Below are 26,539 nucleotides of genomic sequence, written 5' to 3'. Positions count from 1 at the left end.
AATACACAGAGACATCGCGAACACGACTACGAGCGACCATGTCCTACTGTGCGCCACCGCACTGCTTCCTACTGCTTCGAACAGACCCTCCTTCGCAAGCCGTCAACGCTAGACATGCTCGGATATCGAATTCAGCTGAGACCCAGACGTGCCTGACGTGATGGCCGCGTTGGTACTGTTTCTGACGCGTTTATGCGGCTTCTCTTCCGCGAGCGACTCCATCTCAGAAGACCGCCGAGAGGCTTCCCTCGACTGCCTCTGCTGTTGCTCGAGGAAGTTGTTGTCGCAGGCGAACTGGTCGGCGACCTTTGCGTCGTCGACCCACATTGCTCGTGTTTCCAGCATTTCGTCGAAAAGCTCCATGATTGCTGTGTGCGTGCTGAGGGCGGGTTCAGGAGGCTTATCTTCTGCCGTGGGCTTCTTCAAGTTCGACCGTGCGCGCGTTCGCGACTTTCGAGGCGCAGAGGACATATGCCACTCTTGTCCTCCGGGCGGCACAACTTTCTGCGACTCACGTTTCTGCCGATCGGCCTGTGCCGACTCGGGTAGTTGCGGGTCCAACCACTTGTAGTGCTGCTTGTATAAGTCCGCAAGCTCCCTTAGGAGGCTATGGAGGCCAGGGGAAAGTTGCGCGTCGGTAGCGGCAGAACCTCCGATCAGATGAAAGGGCACTGTGCCATCCTGCAAGTGTTGAAGTTTTGTGTGGCCACCAATGGAATCCCCTGCCTCGTCTTTGGTGGAACGATCGTAGAGTCCTTCGACATAGGCAATAAGATCGTTGCGGTCCAGTGATTTGTTCGTGATTTGAAACCGCAGGCACATCCAGTGCAGGACGTGAATGAACGACTCTAGATCGTTCCAGATGTGGTGTACGAATTTCCCCGGCCATCTCAGCAATATGGCAGAGATGAACTGCCAGGTACCCTAGTCAAAGTTCAGATCATCGCCAGGAGACCGTCAATTGTGACACGTACTGAACGGGTCCTTTTGACGCTTGGCTGATCCATCTCGTCTGCATACTTGCAGAGGCCCCAATCGACCAGTATTGCTTTACAGACGAGTTGCCCGTTCTCGTCGAAGTACCAGTACAACAGAAGATTGTCTGCGCTGATGTCTCGATGAATAACTTTGCCCTCTGACCATGCTTCTTCGTGTGCTAACAAGGTTGGGTCAACGGCATTGCAGATAGAGCCAATACCAACGGAACACTCACCCTGCAGACATTGATACAGACCCATCACAAGTTGATACGACGTCCGGTACTCTTTCAGAGGTTGCGCGATTTCCTCCAATATCAGGCGATAGTGAACAAGCATCGGATCCGACCCCTTGGTGAACTCCTGGGTGCGTGTGCGATGCGCACCATTCTTGCCGCGCACATCGCCGGCTGCGACAGGCGTTGCAATGTAGCTGACGTTCTTGCTATGTAGGCGCAGATACACTTCCCCTTCCGGGTGCGACGTCGGCGCATCCGTGCGCCAGCATTCCTTGCAGAACACTAGCCGGTCTTCAGCTACGTCGTACGCGATGTGGCATCTTGTCGCCCGTCCGTACACGGATGTGTTCATGAACGTAGGTTTCCCGACGAGGAACTCGCGCATCCGTCTGCCCGACGCTTCCGATGCGCCCCGCTCCTCCTTCGTGCCGCTCCTGAGCTCGGCCTTCGAAATCATGTCGTCTTCCGGTACAAGAATCTTCGAGATCGGCCAGCCATCAACCAAAGTTCCGGCAAATGTTTCCCTGCACCAGGTTTCCGGCGGCGGGAACTTGTTGAAGCTGCGCAGGAGCTGAGCCTCTGCCTCGGTTGCCGGTACCACAGAGGGATCATGGCCACGGTCCGTGTCGCTCATGCGAGCGAAACGATACAGGAAGGTGTGCAAGGGCCGCGGGTTGTTCACGAGGTTGAACGGCTCGGAGACGACGAGGCCGGCGCGATCCCAACGAAGCAGCCACGCGACGTCGCGGCAGGTGAAGATTGTGAAGAAATGGAGCAGAAATTGTCGTTGCATGACCTTCGAGACGTAATGGCTCATCTGCTCCATGGTCTCCAAGCGATCTGAGCTCTGCTGAAGCAGGAACGGTGGCACCTCATCGCGGCTGCCAGGAGTATCGGCCGTGGGGACATGCGTGATTGAAGGAACCGAGGGAGTAGCTGCGGTAGAAGGCCCCGCAGAAACCGGGGCCGACAATGAGGGGGCGGCAAAGCTCTCCTGGCTCCTGGTCGCCGACACCTGCATATTGCATATCAGTGAGTCGGTGGTCAATGAAAGCGCGCCCGCACTGCCAGTAGACTTCTGCTTTTGCGTCTTCTGCGCCGCCTCCTGCGTTGACGTCTGTGGTGCCACCATCTGTGTCTCTTCTTCCTTCTGCGCTTCCAGCTCCCGCATCGAGTCCGGGATGCTGAACGGTGTATATTTTTCATCAGCCTTCGCCTCGATGTACAGTGTCGCCCATAGCCAAGAAGTCCTCGCTTTGTTCTCGTGTCGTTTCCTCTCCTCATCGGAAAAGGAAGACATGTCCTCGAGAGTATATGCCCGGCGAGCATCAGCGTGCGAGGGGTAGATGATCACGTCCGGGCTCAACTTATCCTCGAAGTCGTACTTGTCTAGAGGGTCGCACCAACGATGCGTGTCCTTGGCCACGAGCATCTGGTCGGCGGGACCTTGACTGAGCACAGAGTTCGCCACCTTGCACTGTAAACAACGTTCGGTCAATGGATCACATATTGGACGACATAACCCACTGAACACCACTCACCAGTTCACCGTACATAGCGGCCTCCTGACGCCGGAAATTGGCAGGTAGAAACGGCTCAGCAACGAAGCCGTCGGGAAGGTCTGGGCCTGGAACGAACTCCCGCATAAAGTCGGCGACGCTGACCTGGGCCACTTTGTTGTCCTTCATATCGTCGGACGTACGGAGTGAGTCGGGGCAGAAGGGAGCAGACTTGTACGTGTGCCAGTGATGAGGCGGTGGCCATGCCGAGTTCTAAAGGTGGACTGTCCTTCCTTCTATGGACGCCCGTTTGTTCTCTTTTCGATCGGACAATGCAACACGAGTCAGAACAATGTTGTGCGTCCACGCGAGGCTGCCACTGGCAGCGGTAGCCACACTGGTCCCCTGGACGCGGAGCCACAACGAACCACTGTCACTCCGTCACGTGAATGATGGGAGTCAAACGTCCATGTCCGGTTTGGGTGACTCGCGGTTGGTCTCACTCCGCCACACGGATTCCTGTCAAGCGTCCTCGAAATGGAGCTGATATTGTGCACTCGTGAGCATGCAGAACATCGAGTACGTGTAGGATGCCTGAGCTTGTCGCGTCATGATCATCCATCTGTTCGAACTGACTCGACTGTCGCTCCCAGTGCGCAGCGTCTATGCTCTCTTTGACTACGGCAACTTCGTAGAGGACACGAGCCAAGATCTCGGCGACCCTTTCATCCAGCTCCTCTCCACCACGAACGCGACCGCCGCGCGCGAAGCCTTCGTACAGGTTCGTCTCGGCGGCGTCGACACGACCGGCGACGCATCGCAGGCGCTCCTCCCCGCCTCGCAAGAACAGCAGTCGCCCGAGTCCGAGGAAGAAAAGAAACAAGAGTGAGCATCCCCTCCGCCTTGTCACCGCCTCCCGGCTGACGCACGCGGCCAGATACGAAGAGAAGGTCCTGAGCCGCTGGCCCGAGATCTTCGTGGGCTGCCTCGCGTTCGTGCTGATCGTGGTAGGCATCATTGTCTGGCGCTGCTGCATTGTGCGCCGCCGCAAGAACGGCGCCGCGCAGAAGGGCCTGCTGCCGACGAACAACAAGGGCGCGCCGTCCTCGTACAGTCAGCTCGCGGGCGCGTCGACGGCGACGCTCGTGGGCATGCAGAACATGGAGGGCAAGCACGTGTAGGATGCCGGAGTGGACCCAAGCTGAGGAGCAATTGCGGACAGTTGAGATTTGATGTTTGTGTTAGTACGCGTTTCCACCGCGTTGCCGTGGTTGGATTTGAATCAATTTGTCGAGCTGCTTTCGTTGCTTCACTCATGGCCGGCCTGTGAGAGTGGTCGTTGTTCTCCTGTCGCTCTTGCCCTTACGCATGCATATGCTCGAACATCTGCAAGTTATCTTGTAACGCAGAATATACAGTGGCCCGTGTTCACGTGGATGCGGGCGCGCTTGAGCGCTTGTGGGCGTACGTAGTGTCGGTGGCTAGCAATCGACTGTTCCTCCTCCTCGCCGTCCTCCTGCTCGCTGCTCAACGTTCAACTCGCGTGTAGCGCGGACCTCGTTGCGCGCATGTGCACCCAAGATGCCTGCTAGCAACCCACAGTCGCCCCTCGAATATGTGTCCATACCACCATGTGCGACGCGTCTCCGGGACACTTCCTCCTCATCGTCCTCCGCACCCGCGTCCTCGCGCCCGACGCCCAAACTGACGACCACCGCGCTCCCGCGACCCTCCCAGGCCCAAGCACCCACCATGCTCTCCTCGCCGACCTCCGCCACCTCCTCGCAGGGCCCGCTCTCCCCCTCCAAGCTCGCGTACAACTCCATCCCCTCGCTCCTCCTCTCGTCGACGCTCCAGATTCCCCAGAACGCGCCAGAGCCGCGCAGGGGCGGCGCGAAGCTGCTGTCTGCGCGCGACCCGCTGAGCATCCCGATCACGACGGTGAACTTCCGGCGGTTCGTCGCGAAGGTCGGCCCGGTGTTCTGGCTGCAGGACCGCGTAGAGGAGGTTGTTATGTGGAGGAAGGGGAATAGATATACGGCGGTGTGGATGGGGGTGTATGCGTTCCTGTGTACGTCCGCCGAACGTCGTCTCCGGAATCGCGCTGACTTGGGTATAGGCTACTTTCCGAGGCTTGTGCTCCTCCTCCCGCACGTCATTGTGCTGAGCATCCTACTTGCTACGCACCCCTCCCTCCGCTCAAATGACAACTCAGAAGCTGAGACGAAACCGGCGCCGACCACCCCACCCGCACAAGTGGGCGAGGGCAGCGTAGACTACCTTGCGAATGTCCAGGCTATCCAGAATCTCATGGGTGTCTTGTGAGTAGCGATACGTGTTTGGTCCGTATGGTACTTGACCGGACCCCCAGCTCAGACTTCTACGACGCCGTCCTTCCCGTCGTCCCGCATCTCACACACGCTTCACCCTACACCCCCATCATCCTCACCCTCGTACTAGTGTCGCTGCTCGCAATCCTGCCTCTTCTCCTGCTTCTCCCTCCCCGTCCAACCTTCCTCTTCCTAGGGCTCTTCCCCCTCTTGTGTACACATCCCTTCACCCTGCACACCATTCCCAACATTCTATCCGGCGCGCAGCCTACTTTCAACGCCTTGCGCACACGGCTCGCCCGCCTCATAGACGATGACCGGCTGGAGGACCGGCACTGGCGCGCGACATTGCGCGATGTAGAGCTTTTCGAGAACGAGCGGTGGGCGGCGCCGACGGGGCGCGCCGGCAGCGTGATGTCGCGGTCTGTGAGCGACGTCGGGGAGGATGCGGTGAAGGCGGGCCTGACCTCCGACGCAGGCTGGGCCAAGACGAACTTGAAGCCTGGCGAGAGGAAGGCGTGGACGAGGGGCAGGGATGGCTGGAGTGGCGTGGGCGAAGATGGGAGTGCAGACGTTAGGTCAGGTTTTCTAACGATATTTCAGTTAGATGGCATGAATCTGACTGGTCGTGTGGTGTAGCAGCAACCTTACATTTGCCCTCGAGCCAGGCTGGGTGTTTGTCGAGACGGAGGACTGGAGGCCGGATTTACAGGGCAGCTGGGTCACGCCTGGGGTAGCAGACAAGAGTGAGTCCCTGCCTTACATGGATCTATGACATCGTAGTGATGACTCCGCCTTGCAGATGGGTGGGTGTATACGAACGACGCGTGGTTGGACCCGCATTCGATACCGTTGGAGGAGTGGCGGACGACGGGCATGACGAGACGGCGGAGGTGGACGAGGAGGATATACTACGACCAGAACACTGATGCCGAGAAGAGCGTTTGACGTCTCTGTGTGTATGTTGTGTACGTGATTGTATGGATTGCCTTTTGTCTTTCTTCCGAACACAAACCGGTCTGGCCTCAAGTACTTGATAAATGGCTGGTGTATCCGGCAAGACCGCTTAGACACTGGTTCTTGTTCCGCCACGACTGAACAATTCACATACCGTTGACGGTCGAGCGCTGCTCTGGGATCCGTCACACTCGGACCTCACAACCTGACTCAAAAGCGGTTCAGGTCGACACAGCGATGAACGATGGATTATACAAGACTACATGACCAGACAAATACAGAACGAGACATCGTGAACACGACTACGACCATGTCCTACTGTGCGCCACCGCACTGCTTCCTACTCCTTCGAACAGACCCTCCTTCGCGAGCCGTCAACGCTAGACATGCTCGGATATCGAATTCAGCTGAGACCCGGACGTGCCTGACGTGATGGCCGCGTTGGTACTGGTTCTGACGCGTTTATGCGGCTTCTCTTCCGCGAGCGACTCCATCTCAGAAGACCGCCGAGAGGCTTCCCTCGACTGCCTCTGCTGTTGCTCGAGGAAGTTGTTGTCGCAGGCGAACTGGTCGGCGACCTTTGCGTCGTCGACCCACATTGCTCGTGTTTCCAGCATTTCGTCGAAAAGCTCCATGATTGCTGTGTGCGTGCTGAGGGCGGGTTCAGGAGGCTTATCTTCTGCCGTGGGCTTCTTCAAGTTCGACCGTGCGCGCGTTCGCGACTTTCGAGGCGCGGAGGACATATGCCACTCTTGTCCTCCGGGCGGCACAACTTTCTGCGACTCACGTTTCTGCCGATCGGCCTGTGCCGACTCGGGTAGTTGCGGGTCCAACCACTTGTAGTGCTGCTTGTATAAGTCCGCAAGCTCCCTTAGGAGGCTATGGAGGCCAGGGGAAAGTTGCGCGTCGGTAGCGGCAGAACCTCCGATCAGATGAAAGGGCACTGTGCCATCCTGCAAGTGTTGAAGTTTTGTGTGGCCACCAATGGAATCCCCTGCCTCGTCTTTGGTGGAACGATCGTAGAGTCCTTCGACATAGGCAATAAGATCGTTGCGGTCCAGTGATTTGTTCGTGATTTGAAACCGCAGGCACATCCAGTGCAGGACGTGAATGAACGACTCTAGATCGTTCCAGATGTGGTGTACGAATTTCCCCGGCCATCTCAGCAATATGGCAGAGATGAACTGCCAGGTACCCTAGTCAAAGTTCAGATCATCGCCAGGAGACCGTCAATTGTGACACGTACTGAACGGGTCCTTTTGACGCTTGGCTGATCCATCTCGTCTGCATACTTGCAGAGGCCCCAATCGACCAGTATTGCTTTACAGACGAGTTGCCCGTTCTCGTCGAAGTACCAGTACAACAGAAGATTGTCTGCGCTGATGTCTCGATGAATAACTTTGCCCTCTGACCATGCTTCTTCGTGTGCTAACAAGGTTGGGTCAACGGCATTGCAGATAGAGCCAATACCAACGGAACACTCACCCTGCAGACATTGATACAGACCCATCACAAGTTGATACGACGTCCGGTACTCTTTCAGAGGTTGCGCGATTTCCTCCAATATCAGGCGATAGTGAACAAGCATCGGATCCGACCCCTTGGTGAACTCCTGGGTGCGTGTGCGATGCGCACCATTCTTGCCGCGCACATCGCCGGCTGCGACAGGCGTTGCAATGTAGCTGACGTTCTTGCTATGTAGGCGCAGATACACTTCCCCTTCCGGGTGCGACGTCGGCGCATCCGTGCGCCAGCATTCCTTGCAGAACACTAGCCGGTCTTCAGCTACGTCGTACGCGATGTGGCACCTTGTCGCCCGTCCGTACAAGGATGTGTTCATGAACGTAGGTTTCCCGACGAGGAACTCGCGCATCCGTCTGCCCGACGCTTCCGATGCGCCCCGCTCCTCCTTCTTGCCGCTCCTGAGCTCGGCCTCCGAAATCATGTCGTCTTCCGGTACGAGGATCTTCGAGATCGGCCAGCCATCAACCAAAGTTCCGGCAAATGTTTCCCTGCACCAGGTTTCCGGCGGCGGGAACTTGTTGAAGCTGCGCAGGAGCTGAGCCTCTGCCTCGGTTGCCGGTACCACGGAGGGATCATGGCCACGGTCCGTGTCGCTCATGCGAGCGAAACGATACAGGAAGGTGTGCAAGGGGCGCGGGTTGTTCACGAGGTTGAACGGCTCGGAGACGACGAGGCCGGCGCGATCCCAACGAAGCAGCCATGCAACGTCGCGGCAGGTGAAGATCGTGAAGAAGTGGAGCAGGAATTGTCGTCGCATGATCTTCGAGACGTAGTGGCTCATCTGCCCCATGGTCTTCGAACGTTCCTTGCTCTGCAGAAGCAGGAATGGTGGCAGCTCGTCGCGGCTGGGAGTACTAGTATCGGCCGCGGGGACATGCGCGATTGGAGGCACCAAGGGAGTAGCTGCGGTAGAAGGCCCCGCAGCCATCGAGGCCGACAGTGAGGGGGCCGCAAAGCTCGCCTGGCTCGTGGCCGCCGACGCCTGCGTGTCGCGTATCAGTGAATCGGTGGTCGATGAAAGCGCGCCTGCACTGTCAGTGGACTTCTGCTTTTGCGCCCGCTTCTGCGCCGCCTTCCTCGTCTTCTGCGATGGCTTCTTCTTCTTCTGCGGCGTCGCCTTCGTGGACGTTTGTGTTGCCGCCGCCTGCATCTCCTCTTCCTTCTGTGCTTCCGCCTCCCGCATCGAGTCCGGGATGACAAACGGCGAATATTCGGCATCAGCCTTCGCCTCGATGTATAGCGTCGCCCATAGCCATGAGGTCCTAGCTTTGTTCTCGTGTCGCTTCCTCTCCTCCTCGGATAGCGATGTCAGGTCTTTGAGAGTATACGCTCGGCGAGCGTCGGCGTGCGAGGGGTAGATGATCACGTCGGGGCTCAGTTTATCCTCGAAATCATACTTGTCCAAAGGGTCGGACCAGCTGTGCGTGTCCTTGGCCACGAAGCTCAGGTCGGTGGGACCTTGACTGAGCACAGAGTTTGTCACCTTGCACTGCAGACGACGTTCGGTCAAGGGATCACATATTGAATGACACTGAGAACCACTCACCAGTTCTTCGTACATAGGAACCTCCTGACGCCGGAGATTGGCAGGTTCAAACGGCTCCGCGACGAAGTCATCGGGGAGGTCTGGGCCGGGAACGAACTCCCGCATAAAGTCGGCGACAGTGATCTGGGCCACTTTGTTGTCCTTCATGTCGTCGGCGTATGCTGCACGCAACTCCGTTAAATGTGCTTGGCCGTGGGTAGGTTGGACGGAATGCCGTTGGGTGTTCGATGGACGCTTGGCCACGGGCGTAGACTTGGGTACAGGTTTCGACGACTTCGATTGGTTTTCTGGGGTCACCGACCTAGTAGCCTCTGGCGCTGGTTGAGGTTCGACTTGAGGCTGGGTGATGGCCGACGGTGCACTGTTGGACGGCTCTGGGGTAGAGACCGCGGGGACGAAGGTCGCAACCGCGTTGTAGTCAGAGTCGTGAGGTAGGTTGGGTTGCTCCCAAGCGGCAGGCGCAGAGTCAGAACTGGCCTCGTCGACCTCGTATGGCGGAAGGCCGTCAGGCTCGCTGCCGGTGTACTCGCTGTCTTGGGGAAGTTGGACAGGAGAATCCGGGTAGTAGTCAACGCCGTCTGAGAAATCACTCAGAGCGAGAGGAAGAGCGGTGTCAAGTGTCGGGGGAGGCGACGGGGAGTCGGACCACCTGTAAACTGAATCAATAGGAATGCCAGACATGGCGTTCACAGCGATAGGACGTACCGAGTTCGGGGCAGGAAGAGCAGACTTATATGTGTGATGAGGCGGCGGCCACGCTGGGTTCTAAATGTGGACTGTCCTTCCTTCTATGGACGCCCGTTTGTTCTCTTTTCGGTCGGACAATGCGACACGAGTCAGAACAATGTTGTGCGCCCACGCGAGTTGGTAGCCACACTGCAGTCTGCAGCCACAACGAACCACGGTCTCAGAGCCACACGCCCATCACGTGAATGATGGGAATCAGACGCCCATGGCCGCTTTGTCTCACTCCGCCACACGGATTCAGGCCTCCTTGAAGTTGAATTGGTGTTGTTATTACATATGAAGTATGCAGAGAATCAATATAACCTGAGTATGAGTTCCCAAGAATGGTTGCTGACGGCGGTAGGTTCCGAATTAAGCTGCAAGCTTACGGACGTGCATGATTGCGTTGTATCTGGCTAAGCTGCTCTGGAGGGCTCTTCGAGCGAGAAGCATTGAACAGTATCGCTCCAGTGCTTCAGTCACTTGGCCACTAGTCCTCCAAATATTCGACTGTATTCCAGCCATAGAGTCGTCGCCTCGCAGCGGGCCGATGGCTGCCGATGGGTGAGTGGAGTTGTCTCCGAGAAGCGATACAGTACCCGATCGATCGTCGATCAACTGTAAGTGCGGAAGCGGTCGGTCCGGAGTCCTTCTGCGACCTCTCTAGTCCCTTCACACTGTGTCTTTGCTGTTCGCTCTGAGCCTCTGTCATTACTACGAATGTCTGTATCAACATTGACGCGCTCGACCAACCTCACGCCCGAGACGGTCCCTCTGCGCAGTGGACCTCCTACACGCGAGGAATTGCTCGTGTACTATCCTCCGAAGTTCACATTCCACCAGCTCAAGACGTTCATCAATTCCGGGTCAGTTCGTCCGAGGACACATCGATTCGCTCAGGCTCTCATTCCCAGGACTCCGTCGCAGGGACCTTGGATTGCTGAAGCGCGACAAGACGCTGCAGAAGCGGTACGAGATATGGAGTGCGGGGATCAGGAAGGAGTATGGGTCCATGGGTGAGCATAATGCTTTGGCTATCCTCGTGATCCCGCTGAACAACATGTTGAGTGAACTACCTACTCTCGTACCGGCTCCAATGGGGCAAACACGATGCACGCTCCCTGCTCAGGTCCACCCTCGAGATCCCCGACTCCCTCGTGTCCAAGAGCGAGGTCCCCAGCGCCGCGCGAGGCGAGCTACCTCCCCTTCCGTCGGACGCACCACCGTACTTCAAAGCAGACACGCCGGCTGAGCTGATCAGCATCATCATGAACGACTGGCCCTACTCAGGTGCACCTCTCCCCTCCCCGCTCTCACGCCGCATCCCACTTACACCCATACAGTGCCCAACGAAGTCGAGCACAGCCTCGTCTGGACCCGCATCCCCATCCTCCCGCCAGAACTTCCCCCCGCCATTGCACCCCGACTCCTGCAGGACGGACTCTGGGGCTTCACCGGCTCGCTCACGCCCCCACCCTCGCCGGACACGCTGCCCGAGTGTCTGGGCGCCCTCGCGGAGTGGGACGTCACGATGGACAAACTTGTAAGAAGCCCGGATCCCAGTCTGGAAGAGAGGGTGCTGCTGGAGGCGGCGGCGAGTGATGTGGACACTTTTGTGAGGAGGCTTTGGAGGGAGGACGAGTGGGAGACTGCGTGGTTTGTGAACCCTCCTGTGAGTAGTGATCAAGGCTGGCATTGGCACCCTATGCTTATGGCCTCCTGGATGCTAGCGATTGCAAAGCGTACCGGGACTGGCTCACATCCACGTCTTCGCCAGACGAAAGACTCCGGATGAGATCGCTGAATGGAAGGCCGCGAAGGGCAACTAAGGGGGTCACCTGTGTGGACATGTGGATGCGGACGGACATCTTACTTGGATCATAGATCGATGGACAGCGAACGGTCGTTAGACGTAAGCACGTATAGATTGACATTGGTATTCTACGGTCACGGACTGCGATGAGTATGGTATACAACTTGGGTGAGACAACCGCCAGATACTCGAAACAATGCACCTCTGAAGACCCGAAACAAAATGTTCCTCCAAGATTCTCGTTGGCGTTCATGACTTGATCTCGACCTTGCTAAGCAGGTCCGCGAGCTCGTCTGCCTCGTCCTTCTTGCCAGGCTCTATTGCCTTGGCCGGCTCGGCCTCCTTGACTTCCTCCTTCTCCTCCTCCTCCTCTTCCTCTTCCTCCTCATCATCCAGCACCAGCTTCCCTCCGCGCTTCTTCATCAACCCCTGCAACGCCTCCACGCCCTCATCGTCCTCCTCCACCTCGTTCCACTGCATCTCCATCTGCTTGAGCACCGGCAGGTGGACCTCCAGCGCCTCCGCGAGCAGCACGAAGCTCTGCGTGTCGAGGTTGTTGTTCTGCAGCTGCAGCAGCTCGAGCTTCGGGTTGCTCCCCTGCGCGATTGCCTCCAGAACGGGCGACACCGCGCCCTCTTCTGCGAGCACGCAATCGCTCAGGTTCAGCGTGCGCAGGGCGGGCCACGCGCGCAGCGCCGCCGCCATCGCGGCCGAGCCCGACTCCCCAAACGTGTTGTCCTGCAGGTCCAGGTGCACGAGCCCCACGCACCCTGCGAGCCCGTGCGCGAGCGACGCCGCGCCCGCCATGCGAATACCGTTCTGGGGCATGCGCACCTCGGTGAGCCCGCCGTGCGCGGCGAGGGCCTTCGCCCACGCGGGCGCCGCGCCGTCCTCGAGGCGGTTCCTGCCGCAGATGACGACGCGGAGGTTCGACGGCTCGCCCTTCTCGGCGGAGAGCTCAGCGGAGCGGAGGAGCGCCTGCGCGACGGTCGCGCCGCCCGCGGGGCCGAGCCCGTTGTTGTTGAGCTTGAGGACCTGGAAGGCGCGGTTCTGCGAGAGGAAGGGCACCATGGGCTCGACGGACCGCCCGCCGAAGGCGTTGTCCGACAGGTCGATCTCGACGAGCGTCGTCTTTGGGATGAGCGCGTCGCAGAGGGCGGAGAGGGCCTGCGGGATCTCGCTGATCAGGCGACCGGTGAAGATGTCTGCGAAGTCGGCTATCTGGAGGCGCAGGGGTGTTCTAGGTTAGCTGATGGTCCTGACATGTGGAATAACGCGTGGGCGCACCCTCAGATGTGTCGTCTTCGCGAGGAACTCTGCGAGGGTCTCTGCGGCCTCTACACCGATCGTGTTCCCGCCCAAATGGATCTCCTCGATCGTGGTGGGGACATCCTTCAGGTGCGGCTCGATGTCCGCGCGCGTGTTGAGCTTCAGGCCGCGCCCGTGCAGGGAGAATATCTTAGACATAGCGATGAATGAGGAGGAATAGACGTGAAGTCCGCGAATAAGATGTGGCGCGTCGCTTCGCCACAGGTCCAACAAAATTCCAGGATAGGCAAAGACGCGAGCACGTGGCTTGCTATCCTGAACAGGGAACTCGGTTCGTCGCGTCGTTTCGCGTACATGTTCGTCACTGACTGAGTGGACTCCCAGCTGGGGAGTGGCTCATAGGCGTACTGAGGTATGTCATGGCAGAAATACTTTCATATTTCGTGCTGAACTGCAATATCATAGACGCCACTGGCATGTTCCTCGGGGAATGGCACTGGCACAGAACGCAAGCTCCGAGTCACATCGCAAGAACCACAGAAGTCGTTGCTGCAACTCATCTCCTGGAAGGTCGATCTTCGTCGGCAGTACGAAGTGACCGCACTCATATCACTTTATTCCAGGTAGAATCGCAATGCCGAAAGGACGCGTACGATGAGTCTTCAGCACCGCCCCTTCACATCGATCCTAGTACAGGCAAGCGCTGACCAGTCGTACATACACGCCGATATCGGAGCTGTGCAGGGCTTCTGATGTGACACTAGGAGCATCCCAGCTTCTCCCCGGCCTGTCCATGCTCCGAAGCACGGCCAAAGGCTGCTGTACGCAGCGTGGCATGCGCGTGGGAGACATCCGCCAGCTGCAGCATTCCTTGTACTTGGGCTTGCGCGACGATCTACGATGCGCTCCCTCATGTTCACCGCCATCGCCTACGCAACCCGCAGAAGAACGCAAGTTGGCTGCCCCGGATGGTCCGTGCGGCCCAACAGAACGCAGAGTAGGCACCATCGCCTCGGTGCGTCGCCCGACATGCACTGAAGTACTGACTCCGTGGACAGCCTCCTCGTGTCTGTCGTCCGGCTACATCGTCCACATGTACGCCAGTTAGAGAAGATCCTGTCTCCATTTTACGATGAGCGGCTGAGGCATCACAGTCCGAGTCATGTCGGCCGCATCGGTGTTCATACAGAAGATCCGTACGTCGTACTGACCGTGTCGCGATCTGTGCAGGATTTGGCCTTTGTGCTTCCGCATGTCCTTGACAGATCGTCGGAGTCGGATGCGCGGCAAGCCGCACACGCTGCAGAACGTCATGCTGTGCTCGATCGCAATGAACGGCGCACGCGTGTTCAATCGCGCTCGATTTCCGGGTGAGCATAGTTTAACGGCGTCCGATGTCATTGAAAGGGGTATAGAGACATACAGAGCCGGGCATACGAGAGGAAGAGCAGTCCACGGACGAGGGTATACAATGTAACCAAACGGTAAACATCGAGAGCGACATAGATGAGCAAGACGCGAAGGGGAGGAGGAGACAGCGAAACGGAGAACATAGAGGGGAGATGGAACAAAGGTGAGATGATGGATTCGATATAGATTCGGCGATAGAGCTCGAGAGGGAGGCACGCTCAGCGCGTCTCAGGAGAAAATTGCGCTGTGAACCAGTCACATGCGGCGTGGGGATCCGACTATCGATTAAGGGATAGTCGGGGTCAATGGGATGGCGGCGAGCCGCAAACCAACCCAAACGACCGACGAGGGACCAGGAGAGGTGAGTGCTCGCTGCGTAAGGTTCGCGCAGCCGCCTACTAAGGTGCTCGTGCTCGTAGTAGACTCTGGATCAATCGTGAGCGCGCTAAACTGGATCTGGTCGGAAGTGGACGTACCAGCATCACCGTCCGTGGTCCGCTGTTCTTCAGTGTATCCAATAAATTTTGAGATATCAAAATTTGTGGGATACGCAGGAGGACCCTGCGTATCACCCGGGGTGCGTGGAGTGCCTTGAAAGGTGCGTGTTCCCTCTCCAAACGAGTCTTCCGAAAAGGCGTCGCACTTCTCGTCGACGTCGTCCCAGTCGACGGAGTATCCCTGCACGCCGTCTCTCGGTTGATTATCGAGGTTGCCCACAGAGGCCTTGTTCTGCAATCCTCGTCAGTGATCATTTGGAGCGACGAAAATGGTTAAGTACCAATATCCTTTTCTGCGCCTCCTTCACCTGACGATAAACTCGCCAGATTTCGAACGATAAGCCGAAGATGCCCTTCAATTGTTGGCACCAGCCTGCGCGGCCAGCTATGATCCTGAAATCGGTCGCACGTGCTTTATAACTACGATGCCGGTAAGCACAATAGCACACTGGGTGGCGTATGGTCACGTACTCGTCAAGTTCTTTCCAGATTTCGGTGACGAAGTTCCCGTCGGACAAGCGACCTTCCTCGAGGACGGAGACCAGGTAGGCACGTGTTTCGACCAAGATCTCGTCGAGCTCTTTGGAGTGATTCTTGGGGAGCATGCTCTTGACGAAGATGTAGAGGTGAGCGAAGCTGAAGATACCGAAGACATTTGCGACGAGGCCGAAGACGTTGTAGACAGCGTCAGACATGGCGCTGAGATGGATGCAGAGTTGGGGTGGCGTGCTGTGCGTTTGTGTGTTCGGAGAGGATTTCTGGGGAGTAGACGAGCGAGACACCCGTCCTATATAGCCCACGGCTGTGCCCTCAAAGTCCGATGTGCGTGACTTGGAGTCATGGAAGCATGCGTAGAGCAGACGGACATGTGAAAGGTATCTTCGTGGTCCACCCTTGCCTCCTCAGGCATGGCTGTGCGTCTTCCTCGACTTCGGAGAGCGACTTAGCCAGCGCGCATCAGCGGGAGGAGGACGCAGAACATGCGTATCACGGCCGGTTGCAGCTCGACGTGATATCAATCTGGGACCCACAAAGGCCGTCTCTGAGTATTAGACATTCGACCATCTGGACTTGCGATGGATCTTATTATTCACAGGTTGACGCCAGGCGGAGCTGGACGTTCCATGGCTTCTGCCGAGTGACGGAGCGACTAGAACACACTGCAAACGGCGGTTGCGTCTCACAGGCAAGAGGCGTGCCCACCACGAGTTTGATTCCAGCATCATTTTGGCCGGGCGACGGAGGACGAGCAGGTGGACCTCACTGGGTGACGCGGAGTTCATAGGCCGTGCCGGAGAACTGACGCGTCCTGTGTGCTCGGGATCGCTGCAGCTGGGCTGAGGGCAGGTAGCGTATCCCGACTTTCCGCCCCCGCTGGATGCGTGTGGCGTCATCCTTTGTTTGAATGTGCGGGTGCCCACTCTCATCGCGTACACTACGGTATTCGGAATTGAACGCGTTTTCGCGTAGAACATGACCTCTAGCTCCCTATGCATCCATAGCTGAGGTTGGGTGGTCTCGTCCCGGACCTAGCTGCGAGTGGCACACTGTCGTGATTCGTGACCATGACCATCACGAGACTTCTGCTCATGTTGTCGTACGGTCTTGCGGTCTTGTATCGTCGCATGCATGTAGTATACAGCAAGCGACATGAGCGGGCGGAGTGGCACCCTCGGGCACCCCGGCGGACGGGCTTGGTACTGCTTGTTGTGCTGCCCATAGCGACAAAGGCCAAAGACGCGTGACGTATGTGATCGACGGGCGTCTCCTGAGAAAACGTGACCGCGTCGCGCAGCGACCGCCGACGAGTCGCGACGACGCGACTTGCCGTTCGATTCTCCTTCGGCTCGGACACCTCCTCGCGCGACAGTGACAACGACATGGCGGATAGGTCAGAGTGTTTTTATTGCCACAAATCTGACTTTACGAAAAACCTCAAGCGCTGCTCGCGCTGTCGCGGTGCGCTCTATTGTGTGGGTAGCGCATATTGTCTAACAGACGTGTCACCGCAGGCGCTGAATGTCTCTTTCCCCCAGGGCCCGGAATGTCAATCAAAGGATTGGCAGAGCCATCGAGAGCTCTGTAGCGACTCAGATAGGTGGTACGACAAGTACCGCGGATGCCGCGATGGTTCCATGCACGAAGGTGCCTTTGTCCTCACGACTGCAGCCACTGGCGCGACGCTCACACCCAGCTCCGCACCCCAGGCAGAATGGAGCTCATGACCTGGGAATGGTACGACCACGACATAGACCACCGCAAGGGCTGGGGCAACTCGTTCATCGAAGACGCCGAGGACGTGAAGCGTACGTTCGAGGTCGACTGCAAGGGCAAGAAGTCCCTCTTCTACAAGAGGAAGCCCAACGCCTTCCGCTGGACGTGCTGCGGAACGCACGCGCGCATGAACTACGGGTGCGACCACCACGGGAGCGGGAGTAAGCCGTGCACCTGCGATTTCTGCCAGTGAGTGCGAGGGCGTGGCGAAGTGCTACGTGTTGCGGCTGACCTCGGCGCAGTATGGGCAAGCCGCTTCCTGACAGTATTTACTACAAGGAAAGCGGTGAGCGCATGGGCCTCAAGCTACAGCGTGGTCCCGACCCTCGGTGCGTTTTCATGGTTGCCTCTCGGGGTTTGCTCGAGTGGCTGAAGTCGTCTAGCTCCTTCAATCCTGGACTGGCTGCGATGGCTGCGACAGGCCGCACAATGTTTGGGCTTGAGATGTGACGGGACCAGGCCGGGCTCGAGGATCGCTACATCTGCGAAGGTGCATCATCACAAAGCTTGCATCTCCTTGACTCATTGGATGAGTCGTGACATCAGGGGACCGGAACTTGTCCGCGGTGGCTTTGGTTATACGATACGATAGAGTTTCGTTTCGGTATTGTACAGAATTGTCTTCTGATGCACACTGAAGTCCATACTTTGCTGTCTGTTGTGTCGGTTTACAGGTAAACTGTACAGGACACTGGATCGTACAGACCTCTTGACGGTGACCTATTCTTTCCAAACCACTTGCGCGCCCCGGACCCACACGCCCCTCACATTCCTATCATCGCCAGTGTTGATCCACCTCTCGAACCGTATCTCCTTCGTCTCCGCAGGCCAATACTCATACGCCTGGTCCTCCCTGTTCCCGTCAACCAGCACCGCATCGAAGTGCTTCCCCACGTCGATCGTCCCAGCATGCTCCGCGATCCCCAGCGCCTCCGCCCCGCCCACCGTCGCGATATGGTACGCCCACACATGCCCCACAGGCCACTCGGTCTTCGGGTCCGGGTCCGGATACTCCTCGAGCGGCATGTCCTCCCTCGCCACCTTCACGAACGAGTCCGTGCGGTCGTCAACGACCGCCATCCTCAGCGGACCAAGCATGCTCGCAGAGTACCCGCCCGCGATGTCCGTGCCGAGCCCGACTTTCAGCCCGAGCGCCTTGTAGCGCGGTGCAGGCACGACCGCACGCGAGTGCAGGATGTTCGCGATGGGGCACGCGGAGACGGCCGCGCCGACCTCCGCCATGCGCCGCACCTCGTAGTCGCGCAGGTGCGTGCCGTGCGCGAGCGTCGTGCGCCCGGTGAGCAGCGCGCAGGACTCGAAGATCGCGACGTCGCGCCCGCCGCCGATCGTCGGGTGGAGTGCCTTGACGCGCAGGACCTGGTCGACGGTCTCGGCAGCGTGCGACTGGACGCGGACGTCGTATTTGGCTGCGAGCCCGCCGAGGCCGTGCAGTAGGGGGAGCGTGCAGGTCGGGACGAAGCGCGGTGTGATGACTGGGTGCACCAGTGCGTCTTGCTCGCCGAGCTTGTCTCGTCCGGACGGGTGCGCTAGTGTCCATTGGATGAATGACTCGGTGAGCGAGAGAGCCTCCTCCGTGGTCTGGATGTAGTAGTCCGGTGAATCCCTGTCGGCTGTGACGAGCCCCACGAAAGCACGGAGCCCATGCTCTGCGCAGATGTCCACGAGCAATTTGGTTGGCTCGATGTCGTTCGTCGCGAAGAACTGCACACTGGTCGTCCCATTGCGGAGCAACCTCCGTACGAGTTTCGTGTAGAGGTCCCGCGCGTAGTCCAGGTCGCGACACTTGGCCTCGTTGGGGAAGGTCACATTGAACAACCAGTTGAAGAGGGTGTAGTCCGTGGCGGTCCCGATCTGGTGGTACTGCGGGGCGTGGTTGTGGCAGTCGATCATACCGGGACAGATGAACTCCCATTCCTTCATGAGCAAGACATCGAGGCCACGGTGCTCCTCCGCAACGAATGTTTTGATCTTCTCCACATCGTCCGTGGTACCTTCGGGCAGCGGGTGGAGGAGAACTATCCTACCCTTGCCGTCGACGATGCAGAGGTGGTTGGTCCGCACCCTCAGCGCCTCATGCGTGGGGGCGTCGATGAAGGTGCCGACGTAAATGAGACCTGCGGGGGTCATGGTTATGGTCTGGACGAGAAATAAGGACCCTCCTTGAGCTTGAGCAGGCGACTCCTGAAGGTGCCTGTGCGATCTTCAGAGCCGCTGGCAATCTGCTTATCGGCGGGCATGGTGGTCGACGACCCCGTGTGCCGCCCTGTCATTTACCTTTTTCATACTTGATAGACTGTAGATGATTTTGGCATGGGCGAATCCGTCCGTGCAGACTCATTTGTGAGGTGGGATCATCAGGCCAGGCATGTGGGGTGGAAGAAGGTACTTAGGCGGGTTAACGCTGGGGGTTGCACGGAGGCCCAGCGTTGCGGAGCGTTGAGTACCGCCGGCATGTCCCAGAAAGGCAGGAGTCAAACGGCGTCCGCTCTCGCCGCCGCCACACAACTTGGCCACAAGCGCGACGCTGCCCAGCACACACATGCAGAGCTCGAGGCAAGGCGGACACCCGGACCTCGTGTCCTCCCTCAACGTCCTCCTCGCCGCCCTCCACCTCCCCCTGGCCCTCGAGTCCCCAGACGACCTCATCCCCTCGCTGCTCGTCGCCGTCCTCGAGTGTCTCCTGCGCTCGCGCCTCGACCTCCCCGCGGAGCTCCGCCAGGCACGCGACTTTGCGTTCAAGGTGCAGGCCATGAAGATCTTCCTCGGCGTCCTCGAGAACGACATCATCGGCCAGGACGTCGGGCTCAGCGACGTCGACCCGCGCCGCCTCGCGAGCGGCGAGTGGGACGAGTGCGTCTTCGTCGGCGAGCTGCTCTGCTGGCTCGGGAAGACCATGGGCGTGCTCCCGAGCACGAGCGCAGGCGGCGTCGACCCGCTTCCCGAGAGGTTCGCAAGACGGAGTGGCACCGTGTCGTCCTCGGCGCACTCTACCGTGCCGTCCAACCTCTCCCTGACGCGGTCAGAACACGCGGAATCCGAGACGACCGTGGGGTCAATCGTGTTCGAGCCTGTGGGGGAGAGCACCTTCGTCCGCCCGCCCGCCCCGACGCCAATAGCCGGTCGGCGCGACGCGCCCCCGCGCCGCCCGCGGTGCATCCACGAAATCGAGGAACCCTCGCTCATCTTCACACCGGTTGCAGAGTCCTCCGTCGTCATCGGCCCTGAGAATGGCGTCGAATACTGCGACTGTCCCTCCGAGACGACGCACGCAGAATCGAGGCCCACGCCCGTGCGGTACCACGGCTGGATCGAGCGCGCAGACGACGACTCCGAGGTCAGGTCGTTCGAGGCAAGCAGACGCACGAGAGCCGCGGGCACGTCTCGACGCGTCTCCAGCGGGAGCAGGAGCTCGGGCTTCATAACGCGACATACGTCCCCCGCCGAGTACACCCTTGCCCTCATGAGCGAGCGGGCGAAACTGCTCACGGAGCTCGCCGCGCTCAAGACGCCGCCGAGGAAGAGGTAGCAAGTCAAGCATCTCGCATCGTTCAGGGAGCCCAGTAACCTACGGGTGCTCCAAAGTCCTGCGGAACTTCGGCAATGGCAGACCGTCGCACCCGCTTGTCGTGACTAGAGTTCTCCGATACCAAGAGACGACGCCTAGGACTTGTGCTATTCAACAAGTGGTGCCTCGGAGACGAAAGATGAAGAAAGTCAAAACCGTCCCACTCGAGATGATCTAGCAAGGTGTTACATGGCCAATGACGCGCGCATAGACCACCTCTCCTCAACGGAGGCAGGTTGTGCAGAGGAGAACAGATAAAACCTTCACACGTCAGGCAATAGCCCATCTCGCTCTGCACCGGTCGAACCTCCCAGTAGGTTTACGTGCTAGAGCACCGGTCCCAGCCGAGTATGCGGAACGAATCCCGTCAACGGTGTCTATATTCAAGTTGTCCATCCCATGTTCCCTGGTCTGTACATATGTAACCGACCACTGCCTTCACGGCTTCTATGCGTTTCTACCTCGTTTGGTGTTATGTCGGTAGGGCCTGATATGTGTAACACAGTGGCATCATTAATCTGGTCTTCATGAATCTTCAGATGTCTACTTCTCTACGTACATGCACCGATGCCGTAATACAAGCATCGACTCCGGACCAGGCGTATTCATCGGCACCGTCAGTTGCAACATCGCGATTTGCTCGCTATCCCGCAGACGAACGTGCTCCGGATATCGACGTACCCCTGAATCTGTGTACGGGATAGAAGCTTCCACGACGCATGCCACCCGGACGCCCTATTCTTAGCGCGACGTCGTAATCAGGGGAGGTGTCGAAGGAGCGAGTGCACACACGGAGTGGTAGGACGTTGGATCGGAGATGGAGATCCCAAAGTCGGAGGTGACGCACACCGACTACGAATGTTCCCATTGAATCGGAACCAGCTGTGGTACCGGTAGATCCAAGGTAAATTTATCCTGGGCCTGGACGAGCACGACAAGACACGCCACCCTAGTACGACACCGTACCATTGAATCGATCATACGCAACCGCGCACCCCGCGGCGGCGCACCTAGCCCAGCATTTCTCCGCTCCGATGTGGTCGTGGGTGCCGCGTCTTCGCACGCCCCGCGCAGAGGCGTACGTACCAACCAGAGGCCGCGAAACAGAGTTTTGAGATTCCCGCTCGCGGTCGCAGTCGTAGTTGCGTTCGGCAACGCGTCGAGGCTTCACGCGTCACCATCTGCGTGCACTGTATGTATATCGCGTACGCGGCGCTCGGGAATCGGGTACTGGGTTGGCCGTGGGCTGAGGGACTCGGAGACGCGACAGTCGGAGACTCGCTCTGGGGTGCGCGGGGAAGCGGGGGACGCGCGATCGCGAGGGCGAGGGCGCCGGGCGATGACCGGAACAGGATGATCTGCAAGGGGTGAGAATGAGAATCGGCGAATCGGAAGCTGGGTGTGCTGCAGTCCTGCAGGGCGCTGGGGTCTGACGTCGGAGGTGGGATAGCACGCAGCATCATCCATGTTTCCAGATCTCCTTGCCATGCTAGGGCCTGGACCTGCGGAGGTGAACGACAGAAGGTTGCATGATACTACCGATGCACGGGCGGACGAATGGTAGGGAGCCCATTTGCCACCTGGAGACACAGGGTAGAACGAAATGCGAGCCTACGCCGTGGCCTTCCTGCAGCTGTCGTCACTCTAGCGGGGTTCTCGACCTTCTGTCGCCCGCATGGCATGCAGGGCTCGTCATTCCCAGCGCACTCGCCCGTCCTAGAATGGCAGGGACCTATCCCGTTCAACGTCCTATACGCACCGGTCCCACCGCGCAAAATCTGCGTGCCGCCGGCGGGAGATCCTGTGTACAACTGCAACTCTCCGCAGCCCCGGGCCTCCGTCAGGCGGGCAAGTCTGGGAAGTGCCTGAGACTCAGATGACTTAGAAGGACGTCAAACCTCTGTTCAGTACCGCAGTTCCCTCTCTCGACCGACGTGTGATACGTGGTCACCATTTCCCAACGACTTGAGGAAGGCCCAACGTGAATGTGCGCAGTCCGAAGTGCGGAGGGGCCCGTCGTAGAGGTCCAGCCTGTCAGCAGCTCAGAAGTGCATCGACGCGGCGGGCATGACATCGTGGCTTCCCCGGCGGGCATGGGGTACACTTGACGGGTTCCCCTTGTTGCGTTGTATAGGGCTTCTGTAACCAATCCGCGTCAGGACAACGCAGATGTGGAGGTTCGGAGGCGCCGTCCTCACCGTGCGTTACGACCACTTGTTTTGCCTACGGTGTAAAGGAACAACGATGGCCATCGCGTTCCGCCCCGACCAAGAGCACTGACAATGCCATTCCACGGTCACACAGTGCGGTGCACGATGCTGTACGTGACACCGATGAGTCAAGCAGCTCAATGGAATGTGTACTGATCCCGCCGGCGCGCGGCAGAAGCACCTTGCAAAAAATGGAACCATCGACCATCGTGACGCAGACCAACAGACCAACAAAGAACTCGTGATAATCAACACCTTCGTGGCACCGCGGCGCTTCTCTCGACCGCCCGTTCGAAACAATCATTGCATGCAGTTGCAGTCAACGAAGCAACAACGATCCGGATTAAGCCCCAACACCCAGTGACTCACCATACCGCTCAGCGCCCTGCACCCGTCATGCCCACCAACAACTTCGGGGCAATCGCGTTCAGATTGAACATTCAATAGAGGCGCACTAAACAAGGTTCCGTCCGGCACCCGGAGCGAACCCACACAACACCAATCCGGCCATCCACGTCCCACGGAACCACCTTGGCCACGAACCACAAATAGCCCACCCCTTCTGGCCACCGCATCCAAATCGTCAATGCACCTGCCTAGATGGGCACCGAGAAGGCACCGGACCCGGGGCCGGGGTACTCGGCGTGCCATGCCACGATCTGTACGAATTTTTCTTGTCGCGCTGGGAAGACTCGGGGAGCTCGACGGTCGCGGCGGGCGCGGGGCCCCGTTTGCTGCGGGTTACGGTGATTGTCCTTGGATTGGCCTACAAAGTCATGGAAGTATCACGGACAGTCGCGAAAAACACGCCTTGCAGCGTACATACGGTCTCGTGGAACCCAACTCTGGACGAACAACCACCTTTGGCGGGGCACAGCGAGAGGCCAGACCGTCAGAGCTTCCTATCCAGCGAGCGGCGGCGTCCGACAAGGGGGCCAGGCCCGTTGACAGGTCGTGTCCCAAATATAGACTGGGGATCGAGGGGCCCCACGCGCGGGGTACGCAGGGCTTCTTCCTCGCCTCACGCCCCGCGTCTGCGTGGGACGCAACTTAGAGACGGACGCGGAGCCTGTCCGGGGAGGTGGGCGCGAACGGCGCTGCCCCGCATGCAGCGCGTGTACCTGACAAACGCGAGGGACACGTCGACGCGCCCTCCAGGCACACCCGAGTTGCGTGCCAGTGCACAGCGCGGGGGCACGAGCGGGCGTCGCTGCGAGGGAACCTGAACCTGCCCAACCAAGCAGCCAAGGGCCAGCCAAACGCTCGGAACGCGGAAGCAAGGAGGGGGAGAGCGGAAGCGGAGCGGGTCGCGGCGTCACTACGACTAAGTTAGTACGCCACAGCAGCAGTGCAGAGGGGCCTCAGACTGTTTGACGTTCGACAGCGGGATCAGTACGAGTGCACGGGGAGATGGGCCTGAGATGGGCGCGCGGGCGTGTGCGCTGTGCGGTCCAGAACGCATGCGGACGTCGTCTCTGGGTGCGGGGATGTGGGGGCGGTGCCCCGACCCCCGGTGCGGGAGACCCAGAGGGCCGTTGGGCACTGGCAGACGCAGGTGGCTCGTGGACGGGCGTTGATGCCGATGAACATTGTGGTGGGGCGCAGCCCGAAGCAGATATAGATCAACTTGAACTGTAGCACGTCTGACCGTGATGTAGATGCTCCCGCCAGGACTCCCGCGAACTCCTGCTTACCTGTAACCTGACAGCGGTGGCTTGATTTACCTCCATTGAGGAAGTGGCTGAGATGCGGCTGGTTGAGGGGTGCATCTGTCCGGCTTGGGCTGGGCGCTCTGCGGAGAACAAGGACGTCTGTGTGGGCTCCAATGGCGATTAGGTCCGAGCCGTATAATATACCGTTGTATTGTGTGGAGGGACGGAGATGGTATGTCATGGCGGAGCGCGCAAGCTGTTAGATCTTATAATCAGCTGCGTGGGTAGTCATAGCGGAAAATCGAGTACGAAACAACGAGTGAAGAGCTTTAGGCGTATGACGCGATATACAACTTGAAGTCCCTTCTGTGTACGTACGTCTCCCACCTACCTGCACGGTTCAGCTTGCGCCGAGGGAGCGACTTCGGAAGCAGAGCCTCACAGCAGTGAGACAGTCGAAGCCGCCGGCATCGACTGTACACCTGTGGGCCTGGGCGCCTCCGGAAGCTTGCCTGGAAGACGTTCGAGAGAAATTGATTCCGTGTCGTATGAATCTGGCATGAATCGCCGCTGTGATGCGGGGACGGCGTCGAAGCTGGAAATGAGACCGCCGCGTGGGGTGCTATAGTCAAGGAAACAAGGGAACGAATACATGAGCAGGCGACCGGCTGATCGTACAGTGCGTGGCCAGACTGCAATATTTGCAGTGATCCCTGCTGGCGGCCGCTGCATCGTGTGCGTCGCGAATACACCGGGCCCCAGTCTGGAGTGTGCGGCGTTCGAGGAATACGGGCCACCTGGTACGGCAGCGCACTTGCCAATCCGGAGGCCAGTGACGGCGGTGCTATGGCAGATCTGTCAGCGAACGTGCAAGACACAGACGCACTTACCCGCGTGCGGTGCGCACTGGGAGCGGGGGTAGCAGCGGCGCGCCTGCGTCTCGTCTCAGATCAGCAGCGCATCGCGCAACGTGCAATGCCAACCCGTCGAGCGGTCGCGCAACCAGGGGGCGCGCGGGTCTGCGGTGCACGCGGCGCGCACACAGCGTACCTCAGGCCCCGTCTGCGAGTCGCGTGCGGGCGTTGCCTGGACACGTAAAGAGGCAGACGTTCTATCGCAGCGAGGCCATACGAGATTTATACTGTACCGGTCTGGCCAGGCGGCGGGCGAGAGCGCGGGGTGCGGTGGCGGATAACGGCAGGGGCAACGGGGCCGCCCCGTGGGGTGCGGTGACGACAGGGCGGCCGGATGGGGGATGGCCGCGAAGGCGGGTGTGTACGCCTGTGCATGATGCCTCGGCTATCCCCCGCGGAGATCTTGCGCGTTCGGGCGCGCTGCTGGCGAGCGGCGTCTGTCTGCATCGAATCTCGGTGCGGTGCGCGACGCGGGCAGGCACCGCAAGGCGAGGCCGCGCTGGCGTGTGATAAGGAGATAACCCGCAAAGGCCGAGCCTGGGGCGGCCGCCACCGCGCGCGCCGTGTGGCAAACAACGAACAGGCAGAAAGAGCCCCCCGCGTCGTCCACGCCGTGCCACGAAAAACAGAGCGCAGAATTCGGCGAGAGGGCGCGGCGGGCGGCGGCAGGACGGGCGATCGGCGGCCCGGATCAGAATGTGCGGCTTTCGGGGGACGGAAGGCGGATTGGTAAGCGACAGGGCCGAGGATAGCCGGCGGGGGACGGACCGAGTGTGGCGAGGGGAGGACCCTCCCAGCGGGCAGCTGGCGGAATACATCTCCCACCGCCCGTCCTTTTCTCTTTATCGCCAGTCCCATCGACGTCCACCACGTCCTCCTCGCCGCCCAGCACAGCGCGCAGCCCCCTCGCCGCGCAGCCCCCTCGCCGCAGCCCACCCCGGCGCCCACACCGCCCAGCGCCGCCACCCACCCCGGCCGCCCGCGCACGATCAAGGTGGGGAGGATTGCGGGGTCGCCCTGTGCCAGACTTCGGCCAGATCCTCGAGATTTTCACATTCTCCTGCCCTTCCCACGTTTTTCTGCCGCTGCCAGCGACGCCCTCGCCCACAAAGCCCG

The 26,539-nt window shown here is 59.3% G+C and overlaps 12 protein-coding genes across 12 annotated transcripts; 5 read left to right on the top strand and 7 right to left on the bottom strand.

Moving 5' to 3' along the window:
- Nucleotides 1–108: 108 nt before the first annotated feature.
- Nucleotides 109–2,949, bottom strand: C8Q71DRAFT_700697 (uncharacterized protein; the record flags this gene model as incomplete). Its single annotated transcript, XM_047920137.1, has 5 exons — nt 109–924; nt 975–1,156; nt 1,214–2,036; nt 2,346–2,667; nt 2,735–2,949. Coding segments are annotated over 5 exons (2,358 nt in total), but the record flags the coding sequence as incomplete, so codon positions are not given.
- Nucleotides 2,950–3,149: 200 nt separating this feature from the next.
- C8Q71DRAFT_346285 (uncharacterized protein) lies at nt 3,150–4,043 on the top strand. The gene is made up of 3 exons (XM_047917968.1): nt 3,150–3,294; nt 3,369–3,600; nt 3,653–4,043. Coding segments are annotated over exons 1-3 (477 nt in total). The 5' UTR covers nt 3,150–3,293; the 3' UTR covers nt 3,897–4,043.
- Nucleotides 4,044–4,172: 129 nt separating this feature from the next.
- C8Q71DRAFT_828962 (integral peroxisomal membrane peroxin-domain-containing protein) lies at nt 4,173–5,993 on the top strand (the record flags this gene model as incomplete). Its single annotated transcript, XM_047926335.1, has 4 exons — nt 4,173–5,036; nt 5,087–5,623; nt 5,685–5,791; nt 5,848–5,993. The coding sequence occupies exons 1-4, from the start codon at nt 4,297–4,299 to the stop codon at nt 5,991–5,993; spliced, it is 1,530 nt and encodes a 509-aa protein (XP_047783035.1). The 5' UTR covers nt 4,173–4,296.
- Nucleotides 5,994–6,222: 229 nt separating this feature from the next.
- On the bottom strand, nt 6,223–8,454 carry C8Q71DRAFT_738543 (uncharacterized protein; the record flags this gene model as incomplete). The annotated part of the gene is made up of 3 exons (XM_047922663.1): nt 6,223–7,198; nt 7,249–7,430; nt 7,488–8,454. The coding sequence occupies 3 exons, from the start codon at nt 8,452–8,454 to the stop codon at nt 6,383–6,385; spliced, it is 1,965 nt and encodes a 654-aa protein (XP_047783034.1). The 3' UTR covers nt 6,223–6,382.
- A 1,804-nt stretch (nt 8,455–10,258) lies between these two features.
- C8Q71DRAFT_738536 (uncharacterized protein) lies at nt 10,259–11,702 on the top strand. Its single transcript, XM_047922662.1, has 5 exons — nt 10,259–10,664; nt 10,726–10,814; nt 10,867–11,088; nt 11,142–11,470; nt 11,529–11,702. Exons 1-5 carry the CDS (start codon nt 10,519–10,521, stop codon nt 11,625–11,627), a joined length of 885 nt encoding a protein of 294 aa, XP_047783033.1. The 5' UTR covers nt 10,259–10,518; the 3' UTR covers nt 11,628–11,702.
- C8Q71DRAFT_820510 (uncharacterized protein) lies at nt 11,703–13,267 on the bottom strand. The gene is made up of 2 exons (XM_047926181.1): nt 12,899–13,267; nt 11,703–12,832 (listed from the first exon to the last, which is right to left on the bottom strand). Exons 1-2 carry the CDS (start codon nt 13,076–13,078, stop codon nt 11,861–11,863), a joined length of 1,152 nt encoding a protein of 383 aa, XP_047783032.1. The 5' UTR covers nt 13,079–13,267; the 3' UTR covers nt 11,703–11,860.
- Nucleotides 13,268–14,416: 1,149 nt separating this feature from the next.
- On the bottom strand, nt 14,417–15,659 carry C8Q71DRAFT_346100 (uncharacterized protein). The gene is made up of 4 exons (XM_047917967.1): nt 15,259–15,659; nt 15,069–15,207; nt 14,767–15,019; nt 14,417–14,715 (listed from the first exon to the last, which is right to left on the bottom strand). Exons 1-4 carry the CDS (start codon nt 15,480–15,482, stop codon nt 14,576–14,578), a joined length of 756 nt encoding a protein of 251 aa, XP_047783031.1. The 5' UTR covers nt 15,483–15,659; the 3' UTR covers nt 14,417–14,575.
- A 968-nt stretch (nt 15,660–16,627) lies between these two features.
- Nucleotides 16,628–17,646, top strand: C8Q71DRAFT_345938 (uncharacterized protein). The gene is made up of 5 exons (XM_047917964.1): nt 16,628–16,760; nt 16,824–16,932; nt 16,995–17,250; nt 17,304–17,390; nt 17,445–17,646. Exons 1-5 carry the CDS (start codon nt 16,668–16,670, stop codon nt 17,509–17,511), a joined length of 612 nt encoding a protein of 203 aa, XP_047783030.1. The 5' UTR covers nt 16,628–16,667; the 3' UTR covers nt 17,512–17,646.
- Nucleotides 17,504–19,438, bottom strand: C8Q71DRAFT_345988 (Metallo-dependent hydrolase). The gene is made up of 2 exons (XM_047917966.1): nt 19,357–19,438; nt 17,504–19,282 (listed from the first exon to the last, which is right to left on the bottom strand). Exon 2 carries the CDS (start codon nt 19,207–19,209, stop codon nt 17,782–17,784), a length of 1,428 nt encoding a protein of 475 aa, XP_047783029.1. The 5' UTR covers nt 19,210–19,282; nt 19,357–19,438; the 3' UTR covers nt 17,504–17,781.
- Nucleotides 19,439–19,621: 183 nt separating this feature from the next.
- On the top strand, nt 19,622–20,608 carry C8Q71DRAFT_700868 (uncharacterized protein; the record flags this gene model as incomplete). The annotated part of the gene is made up of 1 exon (XM_047920153.1): nt 19,622–20,608. One exon carries the CDS (start codon nt 19,622–19,624, stop codon nt 20,606–20,608), a length of 987 nt encoding a protein of 328 aa, XP_047783028.1.
- A 2,995-nt stretch (nt 20,609–23,603) lies between these two features.
- On the bottom strand, nt 23,604–25,013 carry C8Q71DRAFT_345851 (uncharacterized protein). The gene is made up of 4 exons (XM_047917963.1): nt 24,901–25,013; nt 24,552–24,785; nt 23,684–24,175; nt 23,604–23,623 (listed from the first exon to the last, which is right to left on the bottom strand). Exons 2-3 carry the CDS (start codon nt 24,748–24,750, stop codon nt 23,760–23,762), a joined length of 615 nt encoding a protein of 204 aa, XP_047783027.1. The 5' UTR covers nt 24,751–24,785; nt 24,901–25,013; the 3' UTR covers nt 23,604–23,623; nt 23,684–23,759.
- A 220-nt stretch (nt 25,014–25,233) lies between these two features.
- C8Q71DRAFT_345949 (uncharacterized protein) lies at nt 25,234–26,350 on the bottom strand. The gene is made up of 2 exons (XM_047917965.1): nt 25,417–26,350; nt 25,234–25,353 (listed from the first exon to the last, which is right to left on the bottom strand). Exon 1 carries the CDS (start codon nt 26,279–26,281, stop codon nt 25,646–25,648), a length of 636 nt encoding a protein of 211 aa, XP_047783026.1. The 5' UTR covers nt 26,282–26,350; the 3' UTR covers nt 25,234–25,353; nt 25,417–25,645.
- Between the last annotated feature and the right edge of the window lie 189 nt (nt 26,351–26,539).

Source organism: Rhodofomes roseus, assembly GCF_022264815.1.
Source record: "Rhodofomes roseus strain CIRM-BRFM 1785 chromosome Unknown C8Q71scaffold_3, whole genome shotgun sequence".
In the NCBI taxonomy this organism is placed as follows: Eukaryota; Fungi; Basidiomycota; class Agaricomycetes; order Polyporales; family Fomitopsidaceae; genus Rhodofomes; species Rhodofomes roseus.
This window is presented reverse-complemented; position numbering and strand designations above follow the sequence as displayed.